The sequence below is a fragment of the Pogoniulus pusillus genome, chromosome 24 (assembly GCF_015220805.1).
Source record: "Pogoniulus pusillus isolate bPogPus1 chromosome 24, bPogPus1.pri, whole genome shotgun sequence".
Taxonomy (NCBI): domain Eukaryota; kingdom Metazoa; phylum Chordata; class Aves; order Piciformes; family Lybiidae; genus Pogoniulus; species Pogoniulus pusillus.
Window position 1 is genome coordinate 17,481,339 of NC_087287.1, and position 20,322 is coordinate 17,501,660.

Genomic DNA, 20,322 nt, shown 5'->3' on the forward strand with positions numbered 1-20,322 from the left:
GCTTTGCTACATCTCCCTGCCTCAGAAAAAGAAGAAAGAAAAGGAGGAAAAAAAAATTCTGAATACATTTAACACCAGCCTGGTCTTAGTAAGAAAGTCACAATATATGTAGTAAATAACAGTTTTTACTGGGACTTGCCAATAAATCTCACTCCCTGACACAGAGTGTCTGTTCATACTCAGTTTTTGGCTGCTTTGCCACAAATGCCAACAAAGGGACCAATTAATGAAAACTTTCTTGATACATTCCCAGTGGATATATGTCTGCCTTGCAGAAGGTACCTTGACAACATTCATCTCGCACAGGCCAAATGGTTGCTCTGTGGTAGCAATTAAGACACCACCAGCCTTGGCTAGATTTAAACCAACAACCAAATCTGTGCAGATCTGACCAAATGCTCATAGAAATCTGGAGAAATTAACTGCTAAACAAGGGCTGTACTGGGTCATCTAATTGCATCCATTTTTCCAGCTACCTACAGAACACAGGAACTAATTTTTATTAGAAAGAAATTAAAACAAGAGTCCTTAATCTGGCCACATGACCAGAATGTTTAAGCCACATCTATAAATATCTGAGAAATCAACAACTCTTCTAAATCATTTAAAGAATCAAAATAATATGCCAGGCTAACATTCTCTGCATTTGGACTTTTTTCCCCCCCCTCTCCCAAACAAATCCAGTGTTCAGTCTTCATATTCCCATACCTTTGGAATCAAGTTCAGACAACTAAGCTTAGTTCTGCATCCTTCTCTTTTAAAATTACATTTGTAAATAGAGTTTTCTTGCTTTGATCCAGAAGGGCCTCTGTGAAAGTCTCTTACCACAGACTGTGAACAGGAGACTAGTGGAAAAACCCTGCCACCACTGCAAAGTTCATAATGACTTGAGGCTTTTGATATAGGCTACCCTTCTTGAGATCTGTCCTCAGGCAAGTTCAAGTGTGGCTGCTGAAGGCCCCAGACCTCACAATCATTATCACACAAACTAGGCATCACGCTTCTGCTTTCAGAGCTCAACGAATTTATCTTTAGAACTATCTGAGATATTAAACATCTGCATCTGAAATATTATAGCTAAATGTAACACTATACAGAAGAGTAGGTTCCCATTGTCACCCCACACCCCACCAAAACTGCTCATTTCCAGTTCTATCCTATGCCATCATACATCTTGAAGCAGTATTTTTTAGTCAGGTTCCAGGTTAGTTGATAGAGCACCAAAATACAAAGCTGAATAGTCTCCCTGCTAGACACAGCACACAAAAAGGAACCACATAATGCAATCACAGCACTCTACAAGCTATATGATGACATTTAAAGGTAACACTTTTGCTAATTTTACATACCTTGTCACCCTGAATGTTTGAAACCACAAATCCCTATCAGGAGGTAATAGAATTAACACACCTATTCGGTGTTACCCACCCCATGTATATGACAGCAGTATCTGAGCAGTCAAGCACACTGACTCCAAATGATCATCTAGTCTGGTTACGGCCATGATATACAGATTAGAATCCATGCAGACTTAGCTGTTAGGCTTTAGGGCTGAATCCATTCTGTAGTGAACTAAAAATCAGAGCACAGACTGAATAATAAGACTGTTCATGAAAGTGGGATTTGAATTTTTGGATAACTAAATTTAGGAAAAGCAAATTTAGGGGAAAAAAAAAAAGTGACAAACGTGCACTTGGCCCCCACCCCGTGGCACTGACTGAAAGGCCACAAAAATAAACCATTTTTCAACTTGACTGGCTAAACCCATTAAATTAGGGCAGGATACAAAAAAGCCAACAGTTACTTTACAAAAAGTGTAAGTGGTTTATTCAAGTATTCTAAACCAGAAGTGCTTTATTGCAGTAAAACAAACTTGAACTGCATGAGAAAAAAAAAAAGCACTGTGACAAAAACATGTTTTAGGAGTGTAAACTTTAAATGTTTCTCCTGTCACAGGAAGAGGGAGAAATTCTGAATAAAGAGTATCAATTAGTTATCAGTGCATTTATACAGATGAATTAAAAAAAAAACTAATAATGAGTAACTACAGAATTCTGGCAGTGCTACCTTGCTTGGTTCAAAGTACTTTTCAATTCAAAATGACTTGGTTTTCAACTAGAGAACTGTTACTAAGATGCAGTAGAAAATCAGTTAGGGTGGAGCCTTAAAGTGGTCTTCCCTGCTCTTAAACTGCTATTGCTTGCCATTTAATCACATGAGCCAGGAAATCTTCCTGCCTTAGTATTTCTTCCTCACTGCTCCAAAACAGCAGGGAAAAGAACACATAATTAAAAAATCCCCAGATCTCTTCTATCTATTTCCATATTTTGCAGATCACCTCTTACATAAACCAAACTAAACCACTAAGCAGACAAAAGCCTATATGATATTTAACAGCAAGACATGTACAAAACACAAGCTTGACACGATACATGCTCCTTCTGTGAATTATCCCCAGCTTTCTCCTAGTTTACTATGCAAAATGGATTTTTTTCCCAGCAATGAAGATTTCCTTCACTGAAACTATGCTGAAATAGTGGTTTAGTTTCTTTTTTTTTTTTAGCTTTTCTGCAGGCCTGTTTTGCATATAAAGGTCTTGTATAGGAACTACCCTGAAGCAATATTACACTGTGGGCTCTGTGACCTACATGGTTCATCAGGTACTAATTAGATACCATGTTCTGTCAACACTTTCTTGCTCCTCTTCTATTAATTGATCATCCTGCCCAATTAATACAATGCAACACCAGTTCCAAACTCCTTGAGATCCTTTACCTGTGAGAAACAAGAATGAAGGGAAAAAACACTTCCAGAAGGGTCACAGGGTAACCACACTTGTCTGAGATCTGGAGTGATAATAACACTACTATGCTGAAAGCTTAATTAGATTTCTACCAACATTCTCTTGAGCCTAAGCTTGTTGGGTTTTTTTTCCTGAGAAGAGCAAACACAAACAGACAAACAAAAAAAAGTTATTTTATCTAACAGGTTGTATTAAACCTAGGAAAAACGAAACTCAGCCATTAACAGTGTATTTCTCATCAGAATATTTGCAGTTAATATTACCGCTGTAGGATACATTGTATCAGAAGTCAGGGATATGGTGCAAAGGCTACAGCACGCTAATCCCACCTCAAACCCAAACAACAGCTGCCCTTGCAGTGCCAGCCAGCCAGCACAACCATAAATCAGCGTTTTATAAAACCTGCTAAGAAATAAAACACACGTTCTCTCCATCTATTGCCCTGCAAAGATTGCAGGAGATCAAACCAGCGACAAAGCAGCTGCCAAACGCAACACACTGCTGCCACCTAATGCTTACCAGGAGGCTACATCACAAACGTTGCATTGTTTCTCTGCACCATTGCAGGATGAAAACCCCGCACCAAAGCAAATAAACAAAGTTTTATTATTAAGTATCTGCCTCGTTTTTCTACAGGCTTCCTAAATGTAACTGCTGTGATCGCTTCGCTCCTTGCGTACCGAGGCTGTAACAAGCTGCATGTCTGTTCAGTGAGCTAAATGCAGGACCTGTAGTTCAGCCACAAAAATACTGAGAATGTAACATGCATTTCACTGGGATACAGACACAAACAGCCAATGAATTGCCTAGATCAGCTTCTGCTTTTAGTTACACTTTTGTAAGCAATGCCCTGCTAAGGAGCTAGCACAATTCTGTACTGGAAAACTTCATGTGGCAAGTACTGGGTTGGGGGAAAAGAGGTATGGGCTTACGTTAAAACAGCACAAAATAAAATGACTTGAAAGCCCTCTCAAAAACGTGTAACTTCCTCACTTCCATGTAAAGAATGATTCCAGGTCTTAAACTTGCCTTCCTGGCCCACAATTCAATCTTTTCAATGTGTTCACTCAATTGGCAGAAGGAGCCTGCTTTTTTTTCCGCTGGCAAAGAGGAGAAAATGAAAGTGAAGAGTTCCTTGTGACATTCAATCTTTTCATACAGAGATTTAAACTTCCCCAAAGGATATCTATCCAGAGTCAGTTTGACAAGAACAAGGAATTTATCTTCTTGATTCATTACTTCAATCCAGCTCTTCCCCCTCCCCCAAACACAAACAATCTTTAAGCTTTTTAACAACTTTAGCCTTTTCCTACCTGACCCTGTTAACTGATGTGACATTGATTCCAGCCTCTACTGTCCACCTCCAAGGTAATTCCTACTGATAGGAAATGCCCCTAATTTGAGGAAACATGTTTCACCTTTCTTCTAATCTCTTCTACCTTATCCACTCTATGACATGTTCCTAACACTGCTCAGTGATCAACTAGCTGATGAAAGCTGTGTCTGTTCCAGTCCCTTTTTTCCCTTCCTCACCAGCTACCACCATTAGAAATCATGCAAGCATCAAACTGAGCTTCCCACACAATATTCAACTGCTTGCACGTTTTACACAGATTAATAATCTTTTCCATGCCTTCAGGCCAAGAAAAAAAAAAATCAGCTCTACGCAACATGCATCACAGCAGACCTGCAACTTCGCTTGAGACAAATAAGAGTCATCAAAATAGAAATATTTCAGCTATAAGGGCAGCTACAATAAGGAAATTCTTTTTCTGTAACTCAGGATATCTACAGCAAAACATCATGAAGACAGCACACAGTAGGGAAAAGGGTTTTTTTGGTAACATTTCAGTTATCACCCAATGAATCATTTTAAAAGAAATCACCTGCAGACAATTTGCCTTCTTAAAAAAATCAGTCAGAATGATGAAAAAAAAATGAAGTTAGGATTAAATGTACACAGAAAACAAAACTGGTGTTCACTCATAGTAAAAATGGTGAGAGTGATATAATCAGCCCAAAGTCTTGAAAACTACTGCAGTCCTCAACAGTGCCATTTAAAAACAAGCAAAAACCCCACAACAAAATAAAACCCCAATAAAATGCAATTTTCTTCTACTTTTTTTTTTCTTTTCACATTATCTTGCTTATACATACTTAAAACCTCATCAGCTTTCTCTCTGATTAAGCCAAGAATTCCACCATATTCTTCTCTTTCACGCTTAAATCATGCAGGTTAATAACTTTAACTTCAGACCATTATTTGAATTACTCTATTACTTGCTGGAAAATTGTGATCTTTTGTCATATAGGTCATGAATCTAAGCTGAGAATCATCTGAAAAAAAAATAATCAAAAAATAACCTGATTTTCCTCCTCTACATTTGTTGTCTGCTGCCAAACCCCCAACCTTTTGAGCACTTGCTTTATACATTTAACTGCAGCAGCAGCAGAATTGCTACTGTAATTCTGACTACACTTCTATAGATTTAAATTTCAGCTTCTCTGGAAATAATCATGTTGTTTGATGCTACTTGGGGAAGTTGTGTGATTGCAGAGCTGGTCCTACGCTCAGAAGTAATTTCTAATGCAAAATTCTCTGCAGCAGCAATAAGTAGTCTCTCTTACAGAAAGATAAATAATGAATTCATAGTCCTTTTACTTCCTAATGCCCCCGTCTCTGGAAAGATCCTACTCCATCAGGCTGAGAACAGCCCAGCACAACAGCAAGTAATTAGTTCAGGTAGTTTTCATGTTAAATATTCACACTTCCATCCTTTTTAGCTTTTGAACAAACAATGCTGAATCATAGAAGTTTCAGTTTCTAGTGATAAAACACAAACCCATCTGCCGCTGCATAAATAGAAGCAAAGACTGATTTGGCTAATGAAGGTATGAAAATGAGGAGTGATAACAGAACCAGTTTCATTTTCTTCTGCTTCCACATCTCCTTATTTTCCTGTTTGGAGCCACCCAAGAGCCTCAAAAGGTAGTTAAAACACCTTTGGAAACTGTCCTATCCTGTAGGAGAAGATACCCCCTCCTTCCTAGACCTCTCCTCTGCCCAAACCCAAGACCAAACAAAAAAAAAAAAACCCTCAAGTAACCACAAAAAAACTATCAAAAGGAAAGAAATTAAACATTTAAAATGTACAGAAGTGTAAAAAAAAAGAGCATAAAGCTTTTTCATCCCCTGTGATGAAAATTTATGCAGCCAAATAGTACATCAAATGATATTCTGTTGCTTAGGCATAAGTTAATGTGGGCCTAGTCATATATACCAGTTACACAAATAGTTAATAAACTAGTTCAGGCAAATGTCATTTTCATATGTAAGTAAATGCCAGAATCCTATATTGTGTTAAACACCCAAATGAACAACAATCACCAACCAGGGTTGCTTAAACTACTGAAAAAACAGGCATGGATTTTTCCAGCTGACATGTACAGTAGTGGATGAAGGAAAACCCACAGGATGCTATTTCCTGGCTAAGTAACATCTGGCAAAAGGTCAGGGACAAGCAGTTAGGAGCAGTAGGCTTCAGCTGGCACTGTGACTGGTAAGGAGAGTACCTCTCTGCAGGCTGAGAAAGTCAACTACTTTGATACCCCAGTTCCTCAGAACTACTAAGCAGAAGCCAAGTCTTCTGGTTTGTTCTCCTCATCCCTAAAATGGCATTCCAAACCTAACTACACCATCAATTCACAAATTCCTTTGGATTATCTGAAACCAGGCAGTCACCTTTAAGAGGTCAGAATTAAGCAATAATACAAAATAATCAAAGCCTCTAAAGCATTTCAGCTGCAGAAGTCACTGTGGAAAGCAAGCCTTGAAGATTAGTGACCACAACTGTAACAAGACTTGCCTAACGCTTCAGAAGCTCCAGGTGGGTTTGTTTTCTTGACAATGCTGCTTTCAGCTTTCTCTCTCTAGGAGCAATATAGAGTTTCCACTCTAAACCATCTGTGATCATGAAATAAGACCTCAGGCCTTAGCTGAACTTTAAAAACAGACACATAAATGCTGTATTTAAGTGCTTGGTTTAAAAAACATGTAAGTGCAAACCTATAAAGAAACCACCCACTTGTAGGAGGTGGCTTAACTTCAAAAATCCATTACTAAACATGTTGCACTGCATCAACCCCCCCACCTCCCCAAAACAACCAGAAGTAACACAATTAAGTTGTTCAATAATCTTGAAGATGCTCAATTCCTAAAATCAGAGGTCATGACTATGGTACAAAGAGTCCATCTAATCACAGGATCCTGTGACTACGGTAGGAAGAATCCATCTAATGAATATGGCAACAGAATTAAAAGGCAAACAACAGAAAACACACCCAAAGAAACACAAATGATAGGAAAAAACAGCTCACCACATCAGCATCCAGTTATTTCAACATTCCATATCTACAGTGACAAAAAAATTCCAAACACAATCCACAGAATCAGCGTTTAGACATCGATACCTAACAAACACTCCACACAGCCTGAGATTTTACAGAACTTACCCATTTTAGGAAGGAATAACCAAGAGATGGAGATAAAAATAGTCAAGTTACTGCCTAGGACAAGTCAGCAAGTGGAGAGGTACAATCCAAGGTTTTCATTCCTTGAGCTTCAATGACAACATTCAGAGAAGCCAGAGAGAAATTGAGAGAATCCTGCCGCTCTTCTGCAGCTGTAGGAGCTAAAAATGGATTGCTGGCATGCTCTGACAGAAAGCAAGTAGCTCTTCCAGACAAACACTTGTTCAGCCTTTCCTCAAACAACGAATTAGGTAGTATTTAATCCTAGCTAAACATTTTTATTTCCTTGAAATAAGACACTGCTCAGAAAAGTTCATCTTTACCTTTTTGGCCACAGATATTCTTAGGTGATAAATTCAAAAGAGCACAGGCTGTGAATTTGTTACTAATTTATTGGGAATAACAACGAGTAAAGTTTTTGAAGTACCTGACTATTGACTTTTTAGCCTTAAAGCATTAGTTTTAGCAAAAAGGAAATGACAGAGAATGTATTCAAATGACTGGCAAACTACAAAAGAAAAGCTAAACTTTTTTACTGTGACAACACCAGCTGGCTACAAAGTGTCCTACAGGACAGCTCTGGAGAGAGTAGAATTCACTCCTGCACTAAATCAGTTTGAATGACCTCATGTCTGCTAAACATTTGGGACCAATGTGAGATGAGAAAGCATTCATGATGCATTGAGTCAAGGAGATGATGGAAGGGGGAGCAATTATGGCACTCAGATCATGACTTTCTGACTCTAATAGGTTTAAAGATGTGGGAAAGAAAGAGTGTGGGAATGTGTTGCTTCAAACAAGTTTCCCTAATAATTATATTATTTAAACATAAGGCAAAACAGCACAGAAATATTTCACTCTAATCTCAGAAACAAAACACACACACACAAACCCAAACAAAAACCCCAACCCAAACAAAAACCAAATAAAAAATAGAACAGTTCCACAAACCAAACCACAATGAAACACTAAGTTTTACAGGTTATTACATCATACTGCAATAGTTATTTCACATTCAACACAATTGTGGCCAGTTGCATTTAATAGCAGAAAGAGTTCCTTATATAAACATAGTTACTGCAAATTACTAATTCTACCCTTAATGTTTATTATTCTTCCAACTCCTGTTCTGGGATTGCAGCTTCTTTAAATAATTAAGCCAGCACTTTAAAGTTTCAGATGTAGACACAATCTGATTTGAGAGTGTTGAACAGCTCAAAGCACTCTTGGCTGTGGCTGCTCAAACATCAGAAAAATCAGAGCAATCAGAACATTTACTTACATGAAAACATTATGCTGGTCTTTGTAGCTTCCCTCTTTGTGCTTTAATTAATATCTTTCACTACCTGATTTTTATTTCAGATGTCTCACTTTAGAAATTAGATTAAAAGCACACTGTGCAACAGAAAACTACTTCAAAAGTGCTGAGAGAACCCTTGCAAATATTAAGAAACATCTTCATGGAACTTAATAACATAGTACTTAGGATTATTTTTAATCAGAATTTTAATTTTATATTACCTCAGGCCACTGCTCCTTTGCAAAGCACAAGCAAAATTAAAAGCCAAGCTGTATTTTACATTTGGATTCCCTAATGCTCATTCTCTTCTTAGGTATGCATCTTAAAAGTACAGAGGATGAAGTATCAGAAGATGAAGTATCAGAAGCTGCTCATCATAAACTGTGGACAGTAACTCAATAAACAGATTCAATTCAGAAATCATTTTCCAAACTAACATTACTTTCACAACTGGCTGAACTACCTGCATAAGCAATATATTGTTTACTTTCTGGCTTGCTTTGTGATTTTCTCATATTCTCTGCAACAGTTAAAAATAACTTTCTGCTATAGGGATGTTCACACCATCCACTTGTTCAAATTCACCTGCACCTTTAGAAAACGATACAAAAAAATTACAAAGTAATAAGTGAGACATTGCTCTGTATTGACTGAGATGGAGTAAATACTCAGCTCCAGCTAAGGAGCACTGCACACCAATCCTCTCATCCCTTACAACATCCTTTTCCTCTTCACCTACATCCATAACCTCTCTTGATCCCATCCCTTTTCCAAGCCCATTCTTGTATAGGATGTGTCCAGAATATGTCTTCCAGATGGTTGCTGACCAATCAGCAGACCAATTGGTTAATGGCTGCATTTCATTTGATCAGCCAGCTGCTCGTTATGTAGAAGCCTGCCTTCCAGTGGCCAGGTGGCCTAAGGAGAGCATGTAAGGCTCCAGGCCTGACTGCCAGGGCACCACACCTTCACAGGATTCCAAGTGAGTGAGCAAGAGCTTTGGCTGGGCTGCGGCACTGTACCACTGCGGGTGGCAGCATCATGCACCTCCAGGACATCTGCCTTCTAGCTTCAAACTTGTTCAGGTTTATAGAAGTCCCTGTTACTACTGCACCAAGATTATTGCCAGAGTAAACATTTGTTTTTCTGACTTATTACTGGGTATCATAATGACCTTTTCTGGTATAGGAAAAATAACCCAAAACAACTACCACCAGAAAAACCACCAGGTGGATGAATCAAACTAAAGCTCTTAGAACATAAACAGCAGCAAGAACCTCAGCATGATCATGATCTCACTAACCAAGCTGTTTGAACTAGTGAGCTCTGCAACACTGAGTTCATTACATACTACACAACCTAATAATAATTTTTCATGCCCATCTTGAAAATATGCCCCCTTGCATTTCATTCAAGTCGTAAGTAGTAAATCAGATGTAAAGAACAGCTCAAAATAACACTCCTCAGTGTCAAAACACTGGTCCCTTGTATTAAAGTCAGTGGCTTATCTTTCCCTCTGCTGCAATTAACTTCAGTCAAGCAACAACCAGGCTGCACTGAACTTGTTCTATTTATACTGCCAAATTACAAAGTCTATTTTCTGCAAGCTGAATCTAGATATGGCTACGGATGATGACCTGTTAAGTTTCTTTAACAAGTATGCTGCTAGACAACCAACCAACCAAACTATAAAAACTATTAGAAAGGAATACACACTACATGATTTTCATTATGAAAACTCTTAATTTAGACTTCTGATACAATGCTGTAAGTGTTTCAATTTTAAAGATTCAAATTCTCAACCTAGCATTAAAAGAAGTCCCTCAGTAGGCAGGTGCTTTCAGGAATAACACCGAATTCAGTTGGGAACAAACTTTAACACAAGAGCTGGGAAAGCATATCTTTATATAAATACACTCTGCATTTCTGGTGATTGAAGAATTTAATATGTATATAAATCAAAGACATAACAGATTTTTTTTCTCTCCAGATGGCAAATGTCTTTCCTCACCATCCCTGGAGGTGTTCAAGCAAAGACTGGATGAGGCACTTAGTGCCATGGTCTAGTTGACTGGATAGGGCCAGGTGATAGGTTGGACTGGATGATCTTGGAGGTCTCTTCCAACCTGGTTGATTCTATGATTCTTTACACAAGCTTAACTGAACAATCTCTTCTTGAAGTTATTTTGCTTCAATAAATTAATTTTTTAATGACACTTTAGTGTTGCTGAGAGTCACTCTCACATATGCCTGAAGCTCTGTTTTCAAATTTTCTACTTTTTCAAACAGATTAAGTGGACTCCTTAACACTTCATTTGTATTTCTATACACAACCCACCCCTTCTGATAAAAAACTAATCTTTGTAACGCTGTGTGCTAAGTGGCACATTTTATTTCCTTATCACATTAAAAGTAAGAGCTTCTGCACACTCCCTCCTCAAATTACATGGATTTTCTTTAAGATTAGGGCACACATTGTAACAGCAGCATATAATTTTCCTGCACAATAATTTTTTTCCAGATGAAAGGTATCCTATAATATCATCAGCATCAACAGGAACAGACACCTGATTTCCAGTTAGACAAAGCTTGTGTTTGGTGACTTTATTCCCTGTAAAAAGCAGTTTGCAGATATAGGGCAGCTACATGAAAATTTTCAGTCTGGTAACTCATTCTTTGACCACAAAGTGCTAAACCAAAAGGAGGTGTAAAAATAGTGCAAATGATAAGATGGTGGTTTTTTTCCCCCCCCCAATATTCTGTATTTGTTAATCTAATTTCATCCTCTGTTGGCTTTATACACACTCCAAAACAGAATGTCCTTCCTAACAGCTGCATGGATTCCTTGAAAAACTAAATACAGAGCATAAAACCTGGTTAGGCATTTAAGAAATGTTCTTGTTGAACTTACTACTTACATAACTGCATAAAAAGGTTAGATGCATCCCAAGTACCTCAAACACATCAGTATGTTCCCAAGACAGAAGATTAAAGACCAAACTTCTACTACTTAGACCAATTCTCCTAATTTCTTTTCCAGGTTTCAAGCTGCAAGACTTCTTTGCTTCAGAAAGTACTGCAGCACAAACTCATAACAGCAAATCAAGGACTCTTTGCACTGACCTATGCTGGTTACAAAACACAGGCTTCTTCACCAGAGAGTATTTTTTAACATGCCATGGTGGACTTTGCTCCCAAGAACATCTAGCATCTTTTTTAACTATGGAACTTGTTGGATTGAGCACCTACAGCAATAACATTCATGCTGTGACTCAAAACTGTATAAACACCTTTTAGTGATGGTAAATGGTATAGTATCCAGTCACTTCTATAGCCAAGGAGATTTTAAAGTGCATACAAATTATTGATTTTATTAGCAAAATGCTTTTACAGACTTTAGACTGACTGTGCTAGATGGTGTATTAGCAAGTGGAAAAATAAGTAGAGTCTGTAACAGCTCAGCTAAAAGAAAAATAATAGAGACAGGACATATGGTAATAACAACAGACAAGCAGATGATCTGTCTTGGAGAAAACACCTACCAGTTGACATCAGCATGACTTTTTAGTGCTAGCAAAAGAACCCCAAGCCAAACAACAAAAAGGAGGAGGAAAAAAGGTTATCATATTTTTTCCCAGTATTTCTCACAGACTTCAAATAAACAGCAATCAGTTTGGAAACACACAGGTTCTAAAGAAAAGCTGGTATTTGAAAACAGTGTTTTCATCTTTTTCAACAACAGTTACACAGGTAAATAGCTGTAAACTCCAACAATCCTCATTTCACACACTTCAGAATAGTTACATTAAAACACAGTGCTGTAGCATACAGGTCAATTTCACTTAAAAAAAGACTGTGCAGGAAAGGCACTATATGTTTTCAGCTCTGTGGCAAACAGCACTGAACAATACTTCACATAGGAGTTTAATTCCATCATTAGATACAGATTCCCAGCGAAAAAGATATCAATTGCATGACAGTATTCAGTTTAAACTATGCCCTATCTGAACAGAAAAGGTTATTTTACACTGCAGTCCTGTTTTCATGAAGGACAAATAAACCACTATTAATATTTTAGTCACATTTTACTAGTAATTCTGTAAACCAACCATTTTTACTAAGATTGGAAGCATGGTTTACAAAATGCTTGACTACACTCATTCTTCTAATGTTTATAGGATTTATGGCCTTTATCTACAAGCAAACATCTTGTAAAGTGTTGAAACTTACAACTCTCAGTTCAAAGATCAGTGTCAAAGTAAGGTAGCATGAAGTACCCAGAAGGAGTAGACATACAGCTGCATTGTTTAGCAAATTCAGCTGAAGAGTATCAAAATGTGCCAATTTGTAACATATTGATGAAATGACCTTTCAAACTGTTTGCACAGAGGCTAGAAACAAAGTTTAAAAACCACATAGAAAATAAATTAACAAATCCCAAACCCAAGTCATTAATATATTTCAATTCTAACTAAACACTGTCTTCCACTGACCAACATTCTCTTTCCTTCACTTAAAAATTCCAGCTTCTTCTGACACTTCACACCAAGCAAGACTAGCCACGTGCTTTGCTCTCTAAGGCCCTGTCAATACTGCCAATCTCGTTAGCAGCTACCCAAAGGAATACATAAAAGATGAGTTCTACTCATCTTCTTTCTTCTGCTCTACCAGACTGCTGGTTTTCAGAAAAGGCAGGAATTCTGCTACCCTGGGAATTCTATGCTACAAATGATCAACAGTACAAAAATATCCCATCCTGTTTTACACAGAAAGCCAAGCCAAAGCAACTTTTGAACAAAATGCTTTGATTTAGGAGGAGTGAAACAGAAGAACCAAGAACGACATCAAGTAATCTGGTAAAGTTCTGAGATTCTCATATGCTTATACCAGTAGCACAGGAAAGAGTAAGAGAATTTGCAGGACAAGTTTTAATGCATGACCAAAACCATGACTCCAGAAAAATGCACCAGAGAATTTCAAATAGAATTGATATAAACATATTTTCCTCCTATACATTTTCTATTCCATTACTGCAGACTATCAGGAAGAACTTTTTGCTCTTTCCATTTGATCTTTAGATATTCAAAGGTTGAGATCAGCACACTGTAACCGCATGCACCGCAGTAAGTACCACAAGTTTGAATTAGTAAAATTTTGTGACTGTGTTCTATAAACAATGACCTCTTGACTTGTGTCTCTGATTATGCAGCACCTGATGAACAAAGATTTGGCTCAAGACTGTTTAGCAAAGCTGTGACACATATGAAACCAGAGACTAACAACCTCTATGTGCAACTCAAACTGCAAGTGTTTATTTCAAACCTAAATCAGCCACAGTGAACTCACATTATAAACATACTCTGATAAACCATATTTATACCAGAATGTAAAACCAAAACCTGCAGTTAGCTTATTGGCTTATACAAGTTAGTTCTGTACAGGTTAAATAACAAAGGTTTACTTACTTTTAAAGCCAGCTTTTGGTACTTTCGTTTCAGTTCTGCCAGACTGTCCGATGGCTTTGCATCCAGGATTTGGTACCAGTCCTTTTGTATTATCCTGTCACAGGCCATAGCCTGACTGGTTTCAAAATTACTTTCTTAGCACTGTATAAGGAAATGAAATAAATGTAATTAGAATTTGAAAGAAAAAGTTAGGCAAAAAAAACCCCAAACACCCAAAAATAAAGAAAATGTGACAACCAACAGGATTATGACACAGGCTGCAGCCTTCAAGCACATCTACACCATAATGCAAGATCTACAGTGCAAAAAACCAGATTAATTCACATGGCTACTCCTTCTCACACACTGTCACACATGAAGTGATTTAAGTTCAACTGTTTCCTGTCCAGTTCCTCAGTATATCATATTTCAGAAGCTGCCTATACTCCCTTAAAACAATTTTGTGTTTTAATGTCTGAACCTACCCAGGTTATAAAACACATTTGATACACACACCTCTTAAAATGCACATTTTTGTTCTGAAGAAATATTGTATTTTCTATGTGAAAAAAAAAAAGTACATAAAAATGTGACATTTTGTCAGTTGTGGAATGAGAGACATTTAAGAACATCTTGCTTGGGTTTTGCACAATGATAATCACAGCACTGACCCTCCCTCATGCTGCAAGGGTAAGGAGACTTAACTTTAAAAATACTAAAACAGAAAAGCATATAAAGCCAAAGATGAACATATAAACATAAACTAACACAGGTCACTGATTTATTTTTTTATATATAGCCTTGTATCATCAGGCAAACGGCCCAGAATGAAAAAACAACAACAAAAAACAAGAGGATTAAATGCCAGTAACAGCACAGTAATGCTTGAGGTTCAAGCGGGTCCTTAGGTACATTGAAATCCCAGGCTTGCAGTGGCTGATTTACGGTGGGCTTCGTGAGACTAAGTAACACTGTCAGCAGCAAAGGGCCTTTCAGTTCCCAACTTTTCCAAGTATTTCTAAAAATTATTGTCGGAAGAAAGAAGAAGGCTCCCCTCCCCTGCTGCCCCCCAATTCAGTACTGAAGCTGCTTTCTGGTGGCTACCGTCTTCAGAATATAGCCTTTTTTTTTCATGGAGGAGATAGGTCTTTCAAATCAGGCAGGGCTATAACCGCAAAGACGAGCCCATTCGACTTCACGGTGTCGTCCCCCCCATCCCTTTGGGGAAGCACCCCACCGACCCACCCCTTTCTACCCGAAGGAATCCCTCTCCTCCCTGGGGGACCCACAAGAGGGGTTAAAAACACGAAGAAACGCAAGGGCCTCCTGGGGCAGCGCTTCCCCGCCGCAGCCCACCGCCCGGGGCGAACCGGCCGCTGCGCCACAGCGAAGCCACCCCACAGCAAGGGCTCCGCGCCAGCTAGCACGGCGGGACGCACGGACCTCGGCAGCAGGAGAAGGCCGGCAGGACCGGCGGAGGGAGGCCAAGGAGGCCAGCGGAGCCTTGCCGGAAGCTCCCTGCCGTCACCGCCTCTTCAGCACGGGGGCTGCGTCCCCAGGACAGCCTAGCGGCTGTCAGCGCCCACGGACGACGACAGCAGCACCACTCCCCTACTGCAAGAGATCAGACAGCAAACACCCACCCGTCCCGCACGACCGGGCCGGCGATGGAGGCGGCCGGTGCCCTGAATAACTCATCCGGTGGGAAACAATCCCTCCGCGTGGCTCTTTGAGCTCTAGCGTGGCGAGGACAGCGGGAGCGCCATGACTGTTTCCGCCCGGGCAGTAGTGCTGTTGGCGCCGGCAGGAAACGGAGCCGTGGCCAATATCGCACGCCGTCGCCATGGCGACCAGCGGCGCTCCGATCGGCGCCGTCTGCCGCGGGCTCTGTAAGGAACGACGCCGGCCGCCCTCCAGCGCTTATTCTCGCCCCGGAACGAGCGGAAACACCTTTTCACCCCCACTTTTCCCTCAGGGACTCCGTCTCCAGGTACTTGAAGACACTGGAGCCCATGTTGCCCTCCGTCGCGCTGTGCGCGGGAGCGCCGCCCGCCCGGCACCCTTTCCCTCTGGGGACTCCCTCTCCCTTTAGGGACTCCCTCTCCAGGTGCGCGAAGACTCGAGGCGCGCCCGGTCCGTTTTGCCTTCTCGTTGTAGGCCTCCCTCAGCTGTTTTGTCTCCACGAAATAGTCAGTAGGTTGGTATTTTCCCGTTTTCTGCGCTTTTGTAGGTGAGGTAAAACTTGTAACGTGAGCGCCCATAGCTGTGAAAAGGCATAGATTTGTATTTGCGCTGGAGCAGTACGTGTATGAGCCCTCTGTCCGTTTGGTATTAACTTTGCAGCACCCCTGTAAGTCGTCATATACTTGACTTAAGTCACTGAGTGATAAATTAGGTGTATCATGCGCGAAGTAATTAATGTCATCCTTTCTGAAATTAGAGTTTACCTCTTGGGAAAAAGTTTCAGTGTGATTGCGGGAGTTGTCTTCCTTGTTTTGACTCATAATCAGTCTACATAGAACCCGTCCTCACGATCCTTTCTTTCCTCACACAGATCGGGGGGGAGGGGGAGGGAGGTAACACAAAACCCCTCTGTATTGAGATGCTGAATTTTACTGGAAATGATACAATACAAAATTATCTCAGCCTGCTTGTGGAAAAGTGCTGCAAAGTGCAGAAGCAGAAGCCAGCATATCCTCTCCACGACCCCTCAACCCTCAGCCTGCCCAGCATAAAAGACCATTACCCCAAATCAGAAGCAGCAACTGGAGCAGGAAGCCTTTAATGGTACAATATGAACTTGAAGCCCTGTGATACTTTGTTCCATCCAGCGCTTTGATATTGAAGCTGGTGTGACAGCATTATAGGGTTGAATATCGTCAGCAGAGTCAACTCCACCCATGATACTGACTGACAGTCAGACTATGCTGGGCTCACAACAGTCTTGTGATACACATAGAAAATATCTTGTCTTAAATTATTTTTGTAGTCGTTTCTTCTTCATTTTCTAACTTTTTAATGCAGCAATCATGGCAATTACTGTGGCAGTTAATAATACAGTGGCTTAGGGGACACAGTCTCAAGCTGTGCCAGGGTAGGTATAGGCTGGATGTTAGGAAGAAGTTCTTCACAGAGAGAGTGATTTCCCATTGGAATGGGCTGCCCAGGGAGGTGGCAGAGGCACCATCCCTGGGGGTCTTCAAGAGAAGACAGGATGAGGCACTTAGTGCCATGGTCTAGTTGATTGGTTAGGGCTGGGTGCTAGGTTGGACTGGATGATCTTGGAGGTCTCTTCTAACCTGGTTGATTCTATGATTCTATGATTCTATACCGTGGGATCTCAACTGGTACATCTGGTCTGCTGTTTTGATTCTGAGTGTTCAGTACAGTGAGAACAATGTTTTATCAGATGAAGTTTTCTGTCAGACAGCTGACTACAAGTGAAAATTCTGAATTCTGTCTCTCAGGAACAGTTGTTTTGTCTGTGAAAGATAAAATAATTCAGTCAGCTTTGAACAATGTTGGACTTCTTTTTAAAATCTAGTTACTAAAGCTCTTTGGAACAGATAGTATTATTTAAAATTGATTAATAGAATTTATTTCATCTTTAATTTCCCCCCCACGTTTTGTTTTAAGAGAAAGGTGTCAGAGATCTGAGTGTTAAGTTCTTCCCAAATTCGTTTTAACTGGGTCAGATTAGTCAACAGTGAAAAGCATAACAAAGTTTTGTCTCCCAGGAGATGGGAATATGATAGACTAAATGTCATAATGATGTGAACAAATGAGATGTAACATGCACTGAAAATATATGTTTTCCATTAGATTTCCACAAAAATGCTTGAAAATGTCTTGGGAATTACTTAAGCAATTTACAATATTGCTTAAAAAGGTACATCTGGGCACACTGAGTACAGTCTTTTGTCGTTCATTAGCAATGTATTTAATGAGGGTTTTTTAAGTGATAGATAGTTAAGGTAACAGACAAGTGACAGATTGTTTGTCTTTAACGATTTCCCTATTTCAGGCCCATTACAAAGCAATTAGAAATCTGACAGCGTTTTTACTCTGCATTACTGATCATCTAAAGTGATGAGAAATGAGAGGTGATGAATATTAATTGTGTATTTTCATATAATTATCATAAATTATTACCTTGTCTAGTGTGCTGCAGGTGGAGTAAACTCAGTGGATGAAAATTCAGTCAAATAGGATAATTTGAAAGATTTCATGACTTAGTTTTGTCTTTAAAGTGCAGTGTCAATCAGTCTAAAGCAGGCATACAGTAACGGAGGGAAAGATACTCACACCTTCTTTGCTTTGCTGGCACTCATTGGTGTGGCATTTCTATTGTGTCCCAGGACAAATTACTGATTTCTCTTTTGAGGCTTGCCACATCTACACTAGAGTTATATCTATCCCTTCACAACTTTCCCCCATGAATATTTACTTAACGTTAGAGCATTAAAACAACATTCAAAGCCATGCACTTTGCTGAACCAAGGACCAGGTATTCTCAATCTCTTTTCATGCACTTAGTATATATGCATTGTAATGTATCAGTTACTTGCATTGTGCTTCTGTTCTCAGGCAACCAAAAATGAGGAATGTTCCTATGATTTGGTTGTTAAATGTACGGACACTTAGTCAAATTTTGTTCTGAAGATGCAGTCATCAATAATAAACATCCATAACAAACAGCTTACAGCATCTCACTTGGTTCCAAACTTTAATAAGTCGTCAATGACACTCTTATATCATTGGTCTTGAAATGTCAAAGGGTATCAGCAGTTCCTTTTCAGAGAGGGAGAAAGGAGGCAATGTAACAATGATGTTCTGTTTCAGGAGATGAAACTGCTATAATTTAGATTACTTATCTTTATAAAGTATCTTCTGTGTTCAGAGCAGGCTTCACTTACAGCTAGGAATAGACCACAGGTGCTGCAAATCAGGTATCTAGAAAATGTGGCTGATGTTCATGTCTTTCAGGGAGATTTGAATTGATGTGACTTATTCAATGTCACTTTAGAATTTCAAGATAAAGACAACAATGTTATCCAGTTTATCTGGGAAAGCAGACCTTACCCTTGAGACATTTATCTCTTTTCCTAAATTTCTCTGTGCATTTCTGGTTTAGTGAAGGGAGTGAATTGGAAGAGTCATGAAAACAAATTACTACGTCAGTAAGTCTGTTAGAATCCAGGTACTTAAATAAAAACCTTGTGCAAATTTGTATTTTTAATCTTGCCATTCAATGCTTGATTTAAGGTCTCTTCCAACCTAAACTATTCTATGAATTTTACAAGCCAGCATTTGAAAAATCACATTATTATCACAATGGTTTGAATTCCAAAACTGTTGGTTTACTAAGTAAAAATAGGGAGTGGAGTGTTTTCTTATGGTGGCAAACCTCACAGCAAGATACAGGCTTTATTTTGCTTCCTCTATAAGCACAAAAATTAAACTGCCCCTCTGGGTGGGCAAGGTGGAAGGGAGCTGGGGAAGCCAAAATGTCAGTTGAGATAAGGAGAATTTACTACTCTGTTGCAGGGATACTGGATTACACAAAGAGAAAATTAGAAATGTATTTGTGGTCTCCAGATTTCCCTTTGAGTTTCAAATCTTGCTCATCCATCAAGGAAAATATGCAAAGTATATACACATCCAAATGAAAGTCTGTCTGAAAAAGCTGTAGAGAAAACTAAGATTGCTTCAGTTTTCTAATCACTATTTAATCATCAGTCTTAGCAATTAGCAGAAAAGCTTTAGCTTTCATTTTAGTCATTGTACTTACAAGCAGGAAATGGCAAACAACAGAAGTCTAGTAAGTGCTTAAGAAAAGTGCCATATGGCATGTGCATCATCACAAAAAAGATGAGCTCTAAACTTTGCAAATGTCTTCATGCCACATGGATGCACAACCTACATTAGCAAGAAATGTGTGGGTAAAGCCATGGCAACTTCTCACTCATCATTTGTCAAAGATGCCTCATTTTTCTGCTCTGTGGAAAGTTGTAAAAATGTAAATATTTTGTTAACACCAGTCTCAGGCTAAAGTTTAACTAAAACATTTAGAGTGTTTTTATACATTCACTGTATAGTTTATTCTCAGTTTCAACCAAGTGAGAGGAGAAGTATTTCAAACCCAGGAACACAAGTCAGTAAACTGGAGTCAGAAGCAGGTCTGGTGAGAGGGTCAGGCACGGCTAGTGGTTGCCAGACTAAGGTGGGAAGTCAGCCCGTGGCTT

General features: G+C 39.3%; 1 protein-coding gene across 2 annotated transcripts in view; it reads right to left on the minus strand.

Annotated features, from left to right (window-relative positions):
• The window catches only part of DNAJC24 (DnaJ heat shock protein family (Hsp40) member C24), a 33,427-nt gene extending 17,564 nt beyond the window's left edge, over positions 1-15,863 (minus strand). The window contains exons 1-2 of one of the 2 annotated variants that reach the window (XM_064163837.1): positions 15,721-15,863; positions 14,099-14,239 (exon numbers count right to left, since the gene is read on the minus strand). In XM_064163837.1, coding sequence (XP_064019907.1) covers positions 14,099-14,206 — 108 coding nt within the window. In that variant the 5' untranslated portion in view covers positions 14,207-14,239; positions 15,721-15,863. The other variant, XM_064163836.1, reaches the window with a different exon arrangement.
• Positions 15,864-20,322: the final 4,459 nt, after the last annotated feature.